This window comes from Carcharhinus amblyrhynchos, chromosome 1 (genome assembly GCF_965287045.1).
Source record: "Carcharhinus amblyrhynchos chromosome 1, sCarAmb.v2.hapA, whole genome shotgun sequence".
Taxonomy (NCBI): Eukaryota; Metazoa; Chordata; class Chondrichthyes; order Carcharhiniformes; family Carcharhinidae; genus Carcharhinus; species Carcharhinus amblyrhynchos.
The window spans coordinates 154,547,702-154,564,893 of NC_137324.1; the positions used below are offsets into that span (position 1 = coordinate 154,547,702).

General features: G+C 40.6%; 1 protein-coding gene across 1 annotated transcript in view; it reads left to right on the top strand.

Annotated features, from left to right (window-relative positions):
- Window positions 1-17,192, top strand: part of inpp4b (inositol polyphosphate-4-phosphatase type II B) — a 708,475-nt gene that overhangs the window by 39,914 nt on the left and 651,369 nt on the right. The window contains exon 3 of the mRNA XM_080194015.1: window positions 5,549-5,613. Coding sequence (XP_080050141.1) covers window positions 5,549-5,613 — 65 coding nt within the window. The remainder of the gene's footprint in view (window positions 1-5,548; window positions 5,614-17,192) is intronic.

The window sequence follows — 17,192 nt, forward strand, 5'->3', positions numbered from 1 at the left end:
TGACCAATTAAAGCAGGGCATGATTAAACCGAAAAGATCCTTGCAGGGGATGCCTGACATCAGAGGCAAAGATGTGCAGTATATATTCTGTGAAGAGATATTCAATCAATTTAGTAACCAGCACAGCGTGTTTTTTAGCAGGATGAATCTGCCAGTAAGCAAAGTTGTTCTGTCTAGCATGTGATGTATGGTCAAGACTCAAGGATGCCTAATTATCAATAAGAAAATATACAACGGGGCTGAGAACTGTGCAGATAGAAAACACAAAGAACATCATCACAGGAAGAAGTGGGCAATGTTTTGAAGCAGATAGATGATGGCTGGAATTTTTCCAGTCGTTACGTCCTGCCACTGCTGCCAGCGAGAATGGAACATTTGACACCCAGCCAAATCTCGGTTCGGTGCAGTGGGACTGGGGAATCCCAGCTGTGGGTGAGATTGGAGAATCCAGCCCAATTGTGTATGTGACTAATGAGCACCTGCCTCATTTAAGAAGAACGTTCCATTGAAGGTATAAAATCTGGAGCACAAGGATATTCTGTGCTAGCTTTGAAGATCTACAGGAAGACGAAGAAAGAGAAGACAGAAGCAGCAGTTTTATCGACTGACTTAGTACATTCAATCCACAGACTGGTCGTCTGTAGTGTGATTGTCAGTAAAGAGAACTTTCAGCCCACTATTGTAATATACTTATTCCTGAATGCTTATGCCTGAATACTGAAATTTGAATAATAAATTGTAGTCAGAAATTAACTAGAAATAATGGTCAGTTTGTAATCTTAGAGTAAAAGAACTGGTGAATGAATTGGGCAAAGATTTTTTTTACATAGCTGGTATTGTTCTAAATGCCAAAGAATTTTGACATTCTCTTTAGATTTCTAAATTTCCTTTGCCTGGCTGCCTTTTAGGTTAAAGTCCTGTTCACACAGCTCTGGTTGCACAATCTGTCAGGACACTGATGCCAGCCCAATCTAGGTGGAACCCAGAACACCTCTCTCTTTCCTGAGTACTGGTGCCAGTGCTACTTGAATTGAAATCCTTTCTTTCCACACTACTTTGTTCCCTGCATTTAATCCTTTAATCTGCTCGACTCTATGCCAATTTGTGGTTGGCCCAGATAGTTGGCCTCGAGATTCTGCTTATTAATTTAAAACCCAGTTACTCGAACTCTGCCTGCAGAACTTCATCCTTTGTTCTATCTATGTGATTGTTTCCTTATGTGAGCCACCATAACTGGATCTTTGCCCTCCCAGGCCAAGTTCTCTTCCAGCGCCAAGGCAACCCTCTGAAGCTTGGCACCTGGCAGACAACACAACTTTCTCAACTGCTAGTTTAGGAGTGGGTATGTGAGGTTGCCAAATGTGCCCCTCTGATGGGAGATGAGGATGTGGTGCAGGGGTGGTAATTGAAGTGAATGCTGGAGAATGGAGGAGAGGGATTGCGACCAGTTTGTAAGGAAGAGATGGGAAATGAGCTCTATGCCCACTTTCTGACCCACTAAGGTAATTGAATGTCTTCCTATAGTAGATCCAGATCTCTGGAGTGATGTTTCTGCTACTGATTTTTTCCGCTGCCTCATGTTTTTAATGTGAGGCTGTTGAGTACCTTTTCATCTCATTTTGTGGGAAAAATACATCCCTCCTGTGACTGACAGCTGCCAATAACACCTCTGGTGAGATTTTTGAACATCTGGGGGTGATCCCTCCACTTTTTCAAGCCATCTTCATGAGCAAACACAAAAAAAAAATCAAGATCTAATCAATATTCTTTGCAATCTCTCTTAAAGAGGTGCATTCCGCTTTAAAATATCCTCCCTTTTTTTCTGCAGTTGCACAGTGAATGTGGATAGCTGACCTTCTGCAGGAACAATTGGTATAGTGAAATTCCGTTTTTAAAATCAGTCAGAATACACTCCAATTTTGTCTTCCAGGGCTCCGGCTGACTCCGTGCCCTTTACCCTACCACCCCCCACCAGCCTTCAATTCTGATTTTAGCTGATCCTGCTCCAGATTCAAATTGTCCTTGTACTATTACAGAGGTTTCTCTGAGTTTGATCTTTTCAAAATATTTCTTATGATGTAACCTTCGGTTATGGGCAGCATCATGGCACAGTGGTTAGCACAGCTGCCTCACAGCACCAGAGATGCAGATTCAATTCCAGCCTTGGGTAACTGTAGAGTTTGCATGTTCTCTCCATGGGTTTCCTCCGGGTGCCCCGGTTTCCTCTTACAGTCCAAAGATATGCAGGTTAGGTGGATTGGCCGCGCTAAATTGTTCCACAGCGTCCCAAGATGTGTGGATTAGGGGATTAGTGGGGGTTATAGGGATAGGTTTGTGGGGATTGGGTAAGATGCTCTGTCAAATAATTGGTATAGACGCAGTAGGCTGAACGGCCCCCTTCTGCACTGTAAAAATTCAATCATTCGATTCAGTGATAATGGATACTAGGTGGAATTTTTCTTTTTTCCTCTTGAGTGCTGGCTCCGGCGAGGAAAGTGGCATGCAGCTTGCTGGCTGCACAGTCAGATTTTCTCTCTATATTGTCCATATTGTTCCATAAATTCCTGAAGGCATGCCCCACACTGGCGGGGTGGGGCCTGAAAAAGTCAGCAATGTTGGGCTTCTAGAGATTAGAGATGCACCAATTTCCAGTTCAAAGAAAGGGGAACTATAACCACGCACACAAAGACATCCCCACATGTATACAGGCAATCCTCCCCAATCCACGGACATGTGGAAACCCCCATCGGGCACAGGGAACACCCCTGCCCACAGATATGGGAACATTGCCAAATCCCATCCCCATGAGGACCTTCCCAAAGGAAGCCTGGCACTGCCTCCAGCACTCTGTCATTGCCCCCAAGGGAAAGGAGGTGGAAATGCCAGGATACTACCAGGGCATGTCTTTCTCTGCCCAGAGGCTATACTTCCCTGTACGCCCCCAACAGGTTCTCTTTGCACTTTTACAAATCTGTTGTAAACTTTGCTGACGTGAAGTCATACAGGAGGACAATACAACGGGGATCCCGTTAATGACATTTGAATATAAAATGAGGTTCCGGACCTTCCTGGGCAGAAGATTTGTTATGCCAATAATGGGGGTCGGGGACGATCGGGCTGTGAGATCTCGCTGGCGAGAATCTGGCTATTGGATTCTCAAGGTACTTAGCGCACAAATCACTGTTTAAAAATCCAGACCATTGTTTGAAAAATTGAGAATTGTTCTAAACAAGTGAAAGGAAACAATATATTACTGTTCAGCAAGCTTGACGTTTTCTGAATTCTTTTTGATTGCAGTGGAAATATACACGTTATTGATATTTCACGTTGATATAAAGTGCATGCTGAGTGAAGCCATTTGTGGATTTGAATAGCAAGCTACTTGCAGGAGACTTGCATTGCTTTGTGTTCGTAAAGTCATATTGAAAAGTTTAAGAGAATTTAAGAAACGTAAGAGATAAGGGCAGGAATGGGCCATTTGACGCCGTGAGCCTGCACCACCATTAAATGAGTTAGTGGCTAATCTGATCATGGGCTCAACTCCAGTTTGCTGTCTCCTCCATGATCCCTGACTTCTTTGTTCATTACAAACTTGGCTGAATGAAAATTTATCCAGCTTCTCAAGTTGTATGTTTTTTCCAAATTACCAGACTTCTCTATTATATAACTTTACGAGCCAATTGTTAATATTCTTATCCGGACAATTTTATCAATTTTAACAAGCTGGGCATGATTATTTGCTTAAAAATTGCATTTCCACCACACAAGAGCATCTGTTTGCGTTTAGTTTATAACTACCCCCCACCTGGAAGTTGGAAAATTATTGGGGATAGCACATGTAAAATTATGCAAATAATTTCCCCTTTTCCATCCCTATTGCCTTTGTATTGTTCATTTATTTCTTAATTTGTGTAACGAGAAGGCTTACATTAAAGATGCAATGAAGATAGTGTGAAAAATCCCCTAGTCACCACACTCCAGTACCTGTTCAGGTACACTGAGGGAGAATTTAGCATGGCCAGTGCACCTAACCAATTGTGGAAGGAAGCCAGAGCACGTGGTGGAAACCACATAGAACACAGGGAGAATGTGCAGAGTCCGCACAGTGACTCAAGCCAGGAATCAAACCCACGTGCCTGGCACCATGAGGCAGCTGTGCTAACTCACACTGTCCCAATATTGTCCCAAAATCCAGCTGTCCTTTTGAACAGGCAAGCAGGATGCCTGCAGGACAGAAGTGCGGGTGCAACTTTAAATCCGATCAGATCCAATGATATCATCAGGATTGAAACTGCAATTTCAACCTGAGGTTTGAATGAGGGGCCAATGTCTTTACCTGTCGGACAAAACCTACTGATGGGCAACTCCAGGACCACAGGTGACCCAGAAATTGAATTTTAAAATTTTACTTCGGCCATCCCTGTAGCCATCGAGTTAGAAGGAAGTTTTGAGCCTCACTTGTCCGTGGTTAGCCCTGCTCCTGATCTGTGGCAGATTGTTTTGCCCTTTTCTGATCCTGCCCAGGGTTTTCTGCCATTCTGCCACCATGTCCACCCCCCCAACCCCCCCCCCCCCCCCACTGCTCCTCTGCAACCCTCCATCTCAAATGGTGGCATTCCCTTTCTCTTCACCCCATGCCCCCCACTTCTCCCTTCCTCCCTCCAACTCTGATCGTTGCTCCCAAAGTTCTACCTATCATTGACTGCCAGTCACGCAGTATCTTGCTACTACATGGATATTCCTGCTTATTGGCCGGGTAGTTAACCCAGTGGTTAAGTTTGTTACGTTTTATATTTAAATGCGACCCTGCCATTAAGGTTGGCATGTTGTCCATGTCCCTAGGTTTGTTTCCTGCAACCTGCCTCCCTTGCACTTTTCGCAAGGCCTGGTATTTATTCCAAATGGGGGTGTTCTTGTCTATTTTTACCTTGAGTTGCTTTTTAAGCATCTTTTCCTAACTGACTGTCAGAGAGAGGATGCTTCCCTGATCTGTACTTTAATTATTGAATTTCGCAAAATTAGTTTTGCAAATTATTTGATGTTTTGCATGCAGAGCGAAAATAATTTGCTTCAACTTAATGAACTACACTGCGTAGTCACATTCTTTTTTAAGAAAAATTCTGATGAATATTTCAATCTGTCTGCCTGGTTTGCTGAGAATGATTTGCATAACTGAAGCCAGTTTATCTTGCTGTAATACATTATCACGGGCTTTATCTTTATCTTTTTTTGAAAAAAAAGACCATCGTCTTGTTTTACATAAAATCACACAAGTTCCTGTTTCTGCTTCCCTGTGAGATGAGAAGCCAATGAAAAAACAGATGGTTTCTGCTGCAGTCACCAAATCTCTCAGCTGCAGGGTAAGAAGAGCCTTCTGGGGAGTTATCTGGCATTTAGCAGGCTGTCATATGTACGCAGCTGCTGGCTGGAGCACGAATTTTCTAATGATTTTCTTCTCTGACCTTTATTACTGATGCATCTTCTTTCAGAACCATTTTTCCTTCATCAGCCAAATGCCATTTTATTAATGTTTCATTTTCTCACGCAGAACTAACAGAAAGATGGTGTCGCTTGAAAGGAAACCTGCTCTTCTTAATGAAAAATAGAAGCAGTGTAAGTAATCACCATATCTCTTTCAACCTATGTTTTATTGTGTTTTCCAATTAAGCTTTCCATTTTATAATCGTGATATTTTCCTAGTGTCCTTCGAAGGCAGTTTAATAAAATGAAGAGTTGCGTGTTGAATTCAACTTTCTGATGAGATTTGTTTTGCAAGCAGTGTCAGCTGTTTCTTGAGATGTTTTGAGCAATAGAGATATGAAAATCAAAGTGATATATTTCTAAGAATGGATGAGGAGTATTAGAGCTAATTGACAATTGTTAGGCTGGCTGAGTAAGCAGCTATGCATGTCAAATATCAATTCAACAGTGCAAACATTTGGAAAAAGCTACATGTAAATTGGATGCAATCTGTGCACACGAAGAGTGTCCCCAAGGTGTGGTATTAACAGCTTTAAAATTTAATTAGCTGATAAGTGTGCTGACAAGAGGAGCAGCAAAATAAATATGTGTAATAAATACTCCAGTCGGTGCTGGCATATAGTTGTATGAAATGAAGAATCTATAGGTCAAGACACAAGCACGATGACTAAATGTCCTGCTTCCTCTTTCATGATTAATTATGCATCAAAGTTTTTGAATTTCATGTTGTGGTTTAGTCATTTTCATCATTGGTAGAATCTGTATTTGTATCTTTACTCTGCTGTTGCAAGGTAGGAAGGCTTGCTTCTAGTAAATGGACTCTGTGAAATGAATTTTTTCTGGAAAGGTTGTAATTGGTAGAAATTATGCTTTAAGATGTGTATTTTGCTCCTACAATTGTTACAATAAAATCTAATATTCTATGATTTCTCTTCAATCATTAAAAATATAGTTGACAGCGCTAATAAGAAATTAATTAACAATGATATTATTAGACTGCTCTTTATAAGGTGTTTGCCATGTGCAATGATTTCTGCCTGATTTGGGCTTTTCTGATAGTTTCATTAAAAATAAATGTCGTCACAGTGCTTGTGTTAAAAACTGTTTTGAATTGTGTGCTATCACTTGCAGATTCCTTTTTAACCCCTGAGATGGTACGTGATTTCAACTGTTCTTAGCTTCCAACCAAAGTAATCTTGTTAATATACCAAGTAAACCTATTTAGTTTAAACAAATGATATAACTACAAAATAATATGGCCACTTAGAAAGATGTGCTGCAAATTGGTTGTTCACTTGATATTTGGGTAGAAGCTAAATCATTGAATAGACGTTGAGCTGCAGCATTGCTTGCCTGCCTGTTACACTTGCTTTTGAAATGTGAACAATCTTTTGGGACAACTTTCCATGTAAGTGGCATATGTACACAAACAATTCAGACTTGTATTCAGTAAAATCAAACATTGAGAGTTGCAGTTGTTCAACTTGTTGGTACTTTGAATTTTTTAAATGACTTTAAGAACGGCATGAATGCAGCCAGCTTCCTCTAGAGATAGTTTTAATACTTGTGGAACATGTTGGAACAGTAATTCTAAAGTATACATGTAGATGCAAACTCTAAATCACCATCTCTTTGTAATTCAATTGAATTTTCAAGTATGATTGTTTTGAAATGATCTCTGACTTTTATTTGCTGCAATTATTGTACACCATAGATTTTCACGTTGGAGTCGGTGAATGATGTAGAGATTCTGGGGGTTCTACATGTTAAAGTTGGAGGGCAGGAAACCATGTATATCATCAATTATTTTCTGTATTTACTGACCAAAGAAGCATGCTACTATGTTGCTGTATAGTGTTTTTTTAAAAAGTTTTTGCAATTAAATCAGTGGGTTCTTGTTGCTGGTACTGTATTTTGGAAGCAGGAACAGTGGATTCCTGACTCTGGGGAATTACAGTCAGACTTTACTATAATGAACCCTCTCGGACTGTCAGAAAATCATTACAGGAGAGTTTGGTGACTTACAGCATTAGAAAAAGGAAGATAGGATCAATTTGAATTGAACATTATTTTATTCTCTTTAAAGAAAAGCTATACAGTGTAGATTGCTTTATATTATTCATGCTTTTCTCAATGCACTCTATTTCTATCTTGTCAGCCAGTCCAAAAGATCTGCAGCTCCGAGGTAACCACTGGCAAATATTTTGGTCTTTGTATGGAATATAACGCTCGACTGTGAAATGTTACTCACTGGCTGCCTCAAATCAGTGAAAGACCATCTCATCGAAATCTTCATGAGTCACATTTAAAATTTGAGTTCTTCTAAATTTGCTGTAAAGGTGATCTCTTGCCAGCCATCTTCACACATGTTGCATGACTGCAGTTGCCATTTCCTCCTTGCAGTTGCTCCCTTACGTCTGCCACCTCACTGGAATTTGTGTGCAGCTGGCAAGTTAATTTAACCCAGTTAAGGCAAATGTCATGTGGGATTTCTATTAGTATAGGTTACCATTCAATTAGTTCTAACTTGAATTCCATTGTTGCATCTGGGTAAAATGTTCATTACATTGGGGTTAATTTTCATTGGAAAGACTTGGGTTTTGCTATTGGGTTCACTGAAACCAGGGGTTCGTGACAAGCAGGACTTAATATATATAGCAAACATATGCTGTATTTACTGGGAGTCTGGACAATGTGCCAATATTTGTAACCATTACCAGAATGTGCCCCACACAGAAAAGTTTGAAAACCAATACTGCATCACAACACTGCATTGATTATTTCGTTTTGTTTCCTGCTTGTGCCTGCCAGCTCCCATACATTCAATAGGAATTAAAATTGGTTTCATAGAGCCTTATGAACAAAGAACAAAGAAAATTACAGCACAGGAACAGGCCCTTTGGCCCTCCAAGCCTGCATTGACCATGCTGCCTGACTGAACTAAAACCCCTACTCTTCTAGGGATGGCATCCCTTTTTCCCATCCTATTCATGTATTTGTTAAGACACCCCTTAAAAGTCACTATTGTATCTCCTTCCACTACTTCCCCTGGCAGCAAGTTCCAGGCACCCACTACGTCTGTGTAAAAAAAATAAACTTGCCTCGTACATCTCCTATAAACTTTGCCCCTCTCACCTTAAACCTATGCCCCCCTAGTATTTGACTCTTCCACTCTGGGAAAAAAGTTTCAACCTATCCACTCTATCCATACTCCCATAATCATGTAGAATTCTATCAGGTCGCCCCTCAACCTCCGTCATTCCAATGAGAACAAACCAAGTTTCTCCAATTTCTCCTCATAGCTGATGCCCTCCATACCAGGTAACAGCCTGGTAAAGGTTTTCTGTACCCTCTCCAAAGCCTCCACATCCTTCAGCTAGTGTGGCGACCAGAATTAAACATTATATTCCAAGTGCGGCCTAACTAAGGTTCTATAAAGCTGCAACATGACTTGCCAATTTTTAAACTCAGTGTCCCGGCCAATGAAGGCAAGCATGCCATCTGCCGCCTTGACTATCTTCTCCACCTGTGTTGCCATATTCAATGACCTGTGTACCTGTACACCCAGATCCCTCTGCCTATCAATACTGATAGGGTTCTGCCATTTACTGTGCATTTCCTTTCTGTATGAGAACTTCCAAAGTGCATTACCTCACATTTGTCTGGATTAAACTCCATCTGCCATCTCTCTGCCTGACTCGCCAACCGATCTATATCCTGCTGTATCTTCTGATGATCCTCATCGCTATCAGCAAAATCCATGGACCTTTGTGACGTCCACAAACTTATTAATCAAACGAGTTATATTTTCCTCCAAATCATTTATATATGTTATAAGCAGCAAAGGTCCCAGCACCGATCCCTGAGGAATGTCACCTTTTTCAGCCCTTCATTCAGAAATGTAGCCTTCCACTGCTACCCTCTGCATTCTATGATTTGACATGATGTGGAGTTGCCAGCGTTGAACTGGGGTAAGCACAGAAAGAAGTCTCACAACACTAGGTTAAAGTCCAACAGATTTATTTGGTTTATTTGGCCTGTGCTACCAAATAAACCTGTTGGACTTTAACCTGGTATTGTGAGTCTTCTAACTGTTCTGTGATTGAGCCAGTTCTGTATCCATCTTGCCAGCTCACCTCTGATCCCATGTGCCTTCACCTTCTGCACCAGTCTGCCATGAGGGAGCTTGTCAAAGGCCATGTAGACAACATTCACTGATGTACCCTCATAAATCATTTTCGTCACTTCATCAAAAAAATCAATCAAGTTAGTGAGGCATAACCTCCCCTTCACAAAATCATGTTGCCTCTTGCTAACACATCCAGTTATTTCTAAGAAGGAGTAAATCCTGTCTTGAAGAATCCTCTCCAATAATTTCCCTTGGTACAGAGGGAGATCATTTGATCCATTGTTTCTTTTGAAAGATCTTTCTGATTATTGCTCATTGTTTGCTCTTTCCTGATATTCCAGCATTTTTAAATTATATATCCAATTCCCTTTTAGAAGTTATTACTGAATTTGCATTCTTTCTGGTAGTGTATCTGATATCATTATTCAGTGCGTTAAGTAATTTTTCCTACTCTTCATTATGGTGCTCTGCCAAGTATTTTAAATTTCTCTCCGTTAGCTACGAACATATCAGCCAGTGATAGCAGTTTCCTTATTTGCTCTATCAAACCCTCAATAATTTTGAATATCTCTTAACTCTTCTTAACTTTCTCTGCTTTAAAAACTACATACTCAGCTTCTGTAGTCTCTCCACATTAAAGCTTCTTGTATTGATATTATTCAACTAAATCTCTGCTAGATCCTTTTGGAGTGCGGTGACCATATTTACACTTGTGGACTCTCATCTTGTGACAAGCAGCAACATTAAAGGGACAAGTGGACTGAAAGTTAGGCCTAATAGCATTGCTTTAATTCTGGTATAGGAGCTGGTTGCACTTTAAATGAGGTGTAAATAAACTGAACACCTTTAAGAACTTTTATTTCACAATTTACTATTACCAAAACTGATGACGGACTTCACTTCATCCTATTGAATCACTCTAGAATATTTTATTACTTGCCAGATACGTTAAAAAAAGAAGTACTTTGCAGATTTCACCTTGGCCTGACCAGCAGTTAGCTGCAAATAGTTTGGCCATGTCATACTTTGAGCTCAAAGATAAGCCATGATCATAATGAACATTGAAGCAGGCTTGGCACACTCCTGTTCTTAGTACTTACATTCTTTGTCCAAGTATCTTGGAAGGAGGTCCTAATGCCTTATGCAAGAACCAGTCTTGTGTATTTGGCCTGCCGCAGACACAATAAATCTGCAGAGCAGTTCATAATTTCATTTCGTTCTCACTTTGAGGAGCATGAAGCTTTGACCCTCAAATGCAACTTGCTACTGTCCAGAAGGAACACATAGGTAATGATCTGTGGGACATTCATTATCCAGAGAGAATGATGCCTGTGAATGAGTGCAACACATTCCTCTTAACCCCATAATTTCATGGTTTTTGCAGCTGAAAAGATCCAGAGATAATTGGATGGCTTGGAAGAATCGGGCTTCACACACTCAATTCAGCAAACCCAGGAAGTACTCTTGCCCCATATCACCTATAAGCAGTGGCCAGTGCAATTCCTGATTCACCCTTCTTTCTGGTCCAAAGTTCTCCTCCTGTCAAAGGCAAATGTTGACCCTGTCAGATATGTAATAATTGTACATTTTAGCATTTTGCAAGATTCATCTGTATGTATTTGCAAGTTAATCTGTAATGTGTCATAAATTGGAATACACTGAAGAATGCAATAAATATCTGAAAAAAAAGGTTTTTGGAAGGGAATGTGAATCTTTTAAATACGGTGATGCAGTGTTGGAATTGATGTTGTAGAAAGAACCATTAACACATGTGATGACTGCAGCAGCATTTCTACAGCAGGGTCATAAATTAGTTCAGAGTTTTCTTTTAATTTAAACCAAAGTACTGTGAATTACAAAATGAATGCTCACTGCATTAGAAATGAATAACCATCTTTGTGAAAATATTGAATGACAATGATAAATATATGAGAGGAAGGCTTCCCAGGCGCTCATAGAACTACCTGTAATAACAGGACTGTAAATAGTATGCTCAGAAATCTGGCAATAACAGAAAACCTGTTAGCTGCTATTCTCTTAGCAGATTTGATGTCAATGGACAATGACTTCCTGTTGCTAACACTGAATAAATATCACAATAAAATTAGCAATGATCCGGTTTCATATTGTGTTTGTACATTGTTTTCAGTTCCAACAACAGCTGTCACTCTACCAGTTGTACACAAGATGAAAAGCAGCGATGTTCTTTCATACTGAGAAGAGAAAGTAAACAATGGATGTGCGTGTTTCCTTTTCCTGTTCAGTATTTAATTTTTTGTTTCTGTAGCAATTAAAGTCAATGTGAAGAAAATCAATTTTCCACTTCTGATTTGACTTAAAATACTGTGCACATACAAAATCTAAATCACAGCACCCAAACACAACGACTGTAAAATTACTGTTGGTGGCTACCTCAGTTCCTTTGTTATTAATTTGCCCACGCAACCCGTTACATAGAAAATTAGAAAGTAGAAGCAGGAGTAGGCCACCCAGCCCTTCAAGCCTGCCCCGTCATTCATTTTGATTATGGCTGATCATCAAATTCAATATCCTGATCCCATCCTCCCCAATATCCCTTGATCACTCTAGCCATAAGAGCTATATCTAATTTCTTCTCAATGCTTAAAGGAGAACTTGATTGGTCAGAAATCAGAAGTCACATTTTTGAAAGGAATCTTGCCTCATTATGTTTTGATAAGCTTTGCCACCTAACAGCACAGTAAGTGGGAACAGGTCTGGCAGGAATAACATATGGGGCTAGTAAACCAGAGACATGGATTAATAATCCAGACACTGAGCTCAAATCCCACCATGACAGTTCGAGAATTTAAAAGGTGGAATAAAAAGCTGGTATCAGCAATGGTAACCATGAAATTATTGGATTGGTACAAAAAAAAATCCAAGTGGATCACTAATGTCCTTTAAGGAAGAAAACCTGCTGTTTTGAACTTGTCTGGTTGAAGCGTGACTCCATTCCCACATTAATGTGATTGACTCTCCACTGTCCGCTGAAATGGCCTAACAGGCCAGTCATAGCTTGCACAAAGGAAAATGGTTGTGGTTGTTTGAGGCTAATCATCTCAGCCTCAGGATAATGTTGCAGGGCCTAAACCCATCCACTCAGCTGTTTTATTAATGACTTTCCCACCATAATGGGGATGTTTGCTGATGTTTGTTCAGTCCCATTTTTAACTCTTCATATCACGAAGCAATCCTTAGCTGCATGCAGGACGATCAGGACAGCATTCTAGCTTGGACTGATAAGTGACAAGTAAAATTCATTTTACACAAAGGGTAGGCAATGGAAATCTCCAACAAAAGAGAGCCAAACCAAATCCCTTTGACATTCAACAGCATTAACATAGTCTAATTCCCAATTTTGTGCCGTGGCTCAGTGATGGCACCTTTTCCTTTGTATAAGCAAGATGTAAACTTAAGTTCTACTCCGGAGACACAGGCATAGATTTTCATCCTTGTACGTTTGGCTAAGGATTCAGCCAACTATTGGAATAACAAAACACCTGCTCCCCAGAAGAAACATTGTTTGATTGACAGCTCAGGCTCCCTGATCTCTATGGTCAATTTCACAGTGTTTGATTTGTGATCTTTGAAACTTCAAAGGAACTGGATAATTGACATTTTCAGTAGCTTGCTATCGAAACCTTTTCCACAGATGAAATTGATCAATGGGTTACGTTTTTTCCAAGTATTTTTTAAACATGCCATTTTATGTTGTAGTGTTTATTGGTTATAGAAAGTATAAAGTGGGTTAATGAATATGAAAGTGTCAAAGCATGGCAGGGGGGAATGAGGGGTCTGATGGGTTGGATGGAAGGTCAGATCCTGCATCGGGTACATGAGGAGACATGGGGTGGTGGAAGGGCAGAGCTTTGCATGAGGACAGAGCTTGACATGGGAACATGAGGGGCCTGAGCGGGTAATTATAAGGGCAGAGTTTGGTAGGGGGTATGAAGGGTCATGGGGGGGGAGGTGAGTGGAAATGAAGAGCTTGGCATAGGTGGCATGAGGGAACATATGGGGGCATGGGGCAGGATTGTAAATTGACTTGGGGGCATGAGGGGGACGTTTTGAACCATGGCACTTTTAGAAACCTGACCTAACTCTATGAAAATTGCAAAGGCATTAGAAATATCTATGTCTGTAATGGAGCCAGCCAGTTTAGTACTTCCTGATATGGGTTTCTGATGGAATACAGCCTGCACCCTTTCTCCCTGCCAGAAGTTGCATGTGTGAGCAGATCCTTTTGAAGTCCTCCAACAGAGAGGAGATTATAATTTCACTGGGGGTAGGCAGTTCCAGACTGCCCAAATATGCACTCAGCCCCAAAGTAGGCACACTGCTTTGATTTGAAGTTGCTGAAGCTTCCCAAACAGCAGAAATCATAGAAACCCTCTCCATTGCACTTGATCTGTAGCAATGCCTCATAAGAGATTCCACCGTCAGATCAATGGATTTCTATCATTGTCCAGCTGCCCGTGTTTAGTTTGATTTCCCTTCACGGTTTACTGCACTTCAATTACCCCACTGATCCTGACTGCAATCTTTGTCAAACCCACTTATCCACTGACTCCTGATTCTCTGAACCATTGTGATTCACGATTGGAGTCAGCAGGCTCGGAGAATCCCTCTCCTTATTTTCTTTAAACTATATCTTCTCACATGGACCCTGTTATAGATTTTACAGATTTCCTGAGATTCTAGAACATGGATTGATAGGTAGCAAAATATAACTCTGCTGTTCAAAAAAGGAAAGAGAGGAAGCAAGGAACTTTGGCCGATTAGGCAACATTAGCAGTAGTGAAAATGCTAGAAATAATTATTAAGGATGTGTTAATAGGGGATTTGGAAATCATCATATAATTGGACAGGCACAGTGCTGCTTTGCGAAAGGCCAATTGTATTTGGCAAATGCATTCAAGTTTTTGAAGTTGCAACCAGCAAAGTAGAGTGGAGTTAGTATCACTAGAAGTAACATTTCAGAAGGTATTCTCTAAGTTTTTGTTTAGTCATTCATGGGACATGCGCGTCATTGGCTGGCCAGCATTTACTGCCCACCCTTAGTTGCTGTGCCCAGGCCAGACTGGGTGAGGACAGTAGATTTCCTTCCCTAAAGGATGTTAGTGAACCAGATGGGTTTTTCTGACAATCAACAATGGTTTCATGGTCATCGGTAGATTCTTAATTCCAGATATTTTTTATTGAATTCAAATTCCACCATCTGCCGTGGCGGGATTCAAACCTGGGTACCCAGAACATTAGCTGAGTTTCTGGATTAATAGTGTAGTGATATTACCACTAGGCTGTCACCACCCTCACAAATTGCCATACAAGTTGCCACACAATAGGTTTTTACACAAGATTAGGATTTATGGTATTGGGATAATGTGTTAATGTGGATTGACGATTGGTTAATGGCCAGAAAGCAGATAAGGAATAGATGGTTCATTTTCCAGATGGTAGGATGTATCTGGTGAAGTGCTTCAGGGATCAGTGCTGTTCACAAACTATATTAGTGGTTTAAAGAGGCCCAAGTTTGCCGAAGGAAAAGCCAGGTAGAAAATAAATTTGTGAGAAGGATGTAAAAAAGTGGCAGAGAGATGTAGGTTTGATTGGATAAGAAAGTGACAGATAATGTGGGGCTGTGTGAAATGCCACTTTGGTAGGAAGAAAGGAAAAGAAGATTTTGTTTTGTGTGAGAAACTAATAAATGTTATGTTCAGTGGGATTTGGATGTCCGTGTACATAAATCACACAAAGTTGACATACAGATACAACAAGCAATTAGGATGGTAAAAGGTATGTTAGCCTCTATTGAAAGCAATTGGGAATATAATAGTGCATAAGTATTGCTGCAATTACATAGGAATTTGGTGACAGTGCATCTGGAGTCCTGTGTACAGTTTTGTTCTCCTTGCCTGAGGAAGGATAAAGTTGAGTTGGAAGCATGGTGGCACAATGGTTAGCACTGCTGCCTCACAGCGCCAGGGACCCAGGTTCGATTCCAGCCTCGTGTAACTGTGTGGAGTTTGAATGTCCTCCCACAGTCCAAAGATGTGCAGGTTAGGTGGATTGGCCAGGGTAAATACGTGCGTTAGGACAGAGGGGAGGGCCTAGGTGGGATGCTGTTTCGGAGAGTTGGTGCAGATTCAATGGCTGATTGGCCTCTTTCTGCACTGTAGAGATTCTGAGATTTTATGAAAGTTTACTAACTTGATTCCTGAGATGATAATGCAGTTCTCCAAGAAGAGATTGAGGTCTGTATTCTTTGAGTTTAGAAGAATGTCAAATGATGTCATTAGAAAGAGCAGATACAAAGAGACTGTTTCTTCTGGCTGCAGAGTACAGAATTAAAGGTCATAATCTCAGAATAGGGGACAGAATAGTTATGAAATCATATAATGGTTATGACACAGGACATTATATGGTTCATTAAGTCCGCACAAGCTCTCTCTAAGAGCATCCATTAATCTCACACCCATATCCTTTCCCTGTAAGTTTTTTATCTCCAGGTACTTATCCAATCCCCTTTTGAAAGCTACGATTGAATCTGTCTCCACTACATTCTGAGGAAGTGCACTCCAAGTTGTAACCACTTGTTCCAGAAATATATATTTTCCGCATGTTTTCGATTCCTCAGCTGATGAGAACTGTTTCTATCTATTCTGTCCTCATGAATTTTAATGCTTTTATTAGATCACCTATCAACTGTTTGAATCTCTGGAATTCTCTGCCCGTTGAAGTGGTGGAGGCTACCTCGCTAAATATTTTTAAGATGCGGGTTGATGGGTTTTTGATAAGAGAGGGGATTAAGGGTTATGGGGAGAGGGCGGGAAAGTGGAACTGAGCCACGACAGATCAGCCATGATCTTATTGAATGGCGGGGCAGGCTCGAAGGGCCAGATGGCCTACTCCTGCTCCTATTTCTTATGTTCTTATGTTCTTATGTTCTTGAATGAGAATAACTCCAGCTTCTCCAATTAATTTTCCTCACTGAAACCTCTCGCCCCTGGAACCATTCATAGAAATCTTTACTGCCCTCTCCAATCTCTTCATATCTGTCCTATGTGTGGTACCTAGAACTGGAGAAAATATTCCACCTGAGGCCAACTTCATCATAACTTCCTTGTTTTTGTATTGCATGCCATAATTTAAGAAGCTCAGGATCTGCCTTTTATTTTACCAATTTGTCAACCTGTCTTACCTACTTCAGCTATTTGTGCACATGTACTCCCAGGCCTGTGTGTTCCTGTGCCCTGTTTAAAATTGTATCTTTTAGTTTATATTGCCTTTGTTCCTGCTTCCAACCAAAATGATTCACATCATACTTCTCTGAAATATATTTTAGCTGACGTGTTTGCCCATTTCACAAGTCTAGCAATGTCTCCTTGAAATCTATCACTATCCTCCTCACAGTAAATTGTGCCTTATACACCCAAGTCCAAGTCATTAGTATAGATCAACAAAAGCAGGGTTTCAAATATTGACTCTAGTTTAAAAGTCAACTCTTTGCCACTACTCTCTGTTTCCATATTGCCACTGTCTTTTTATGTTATGGGCTTCA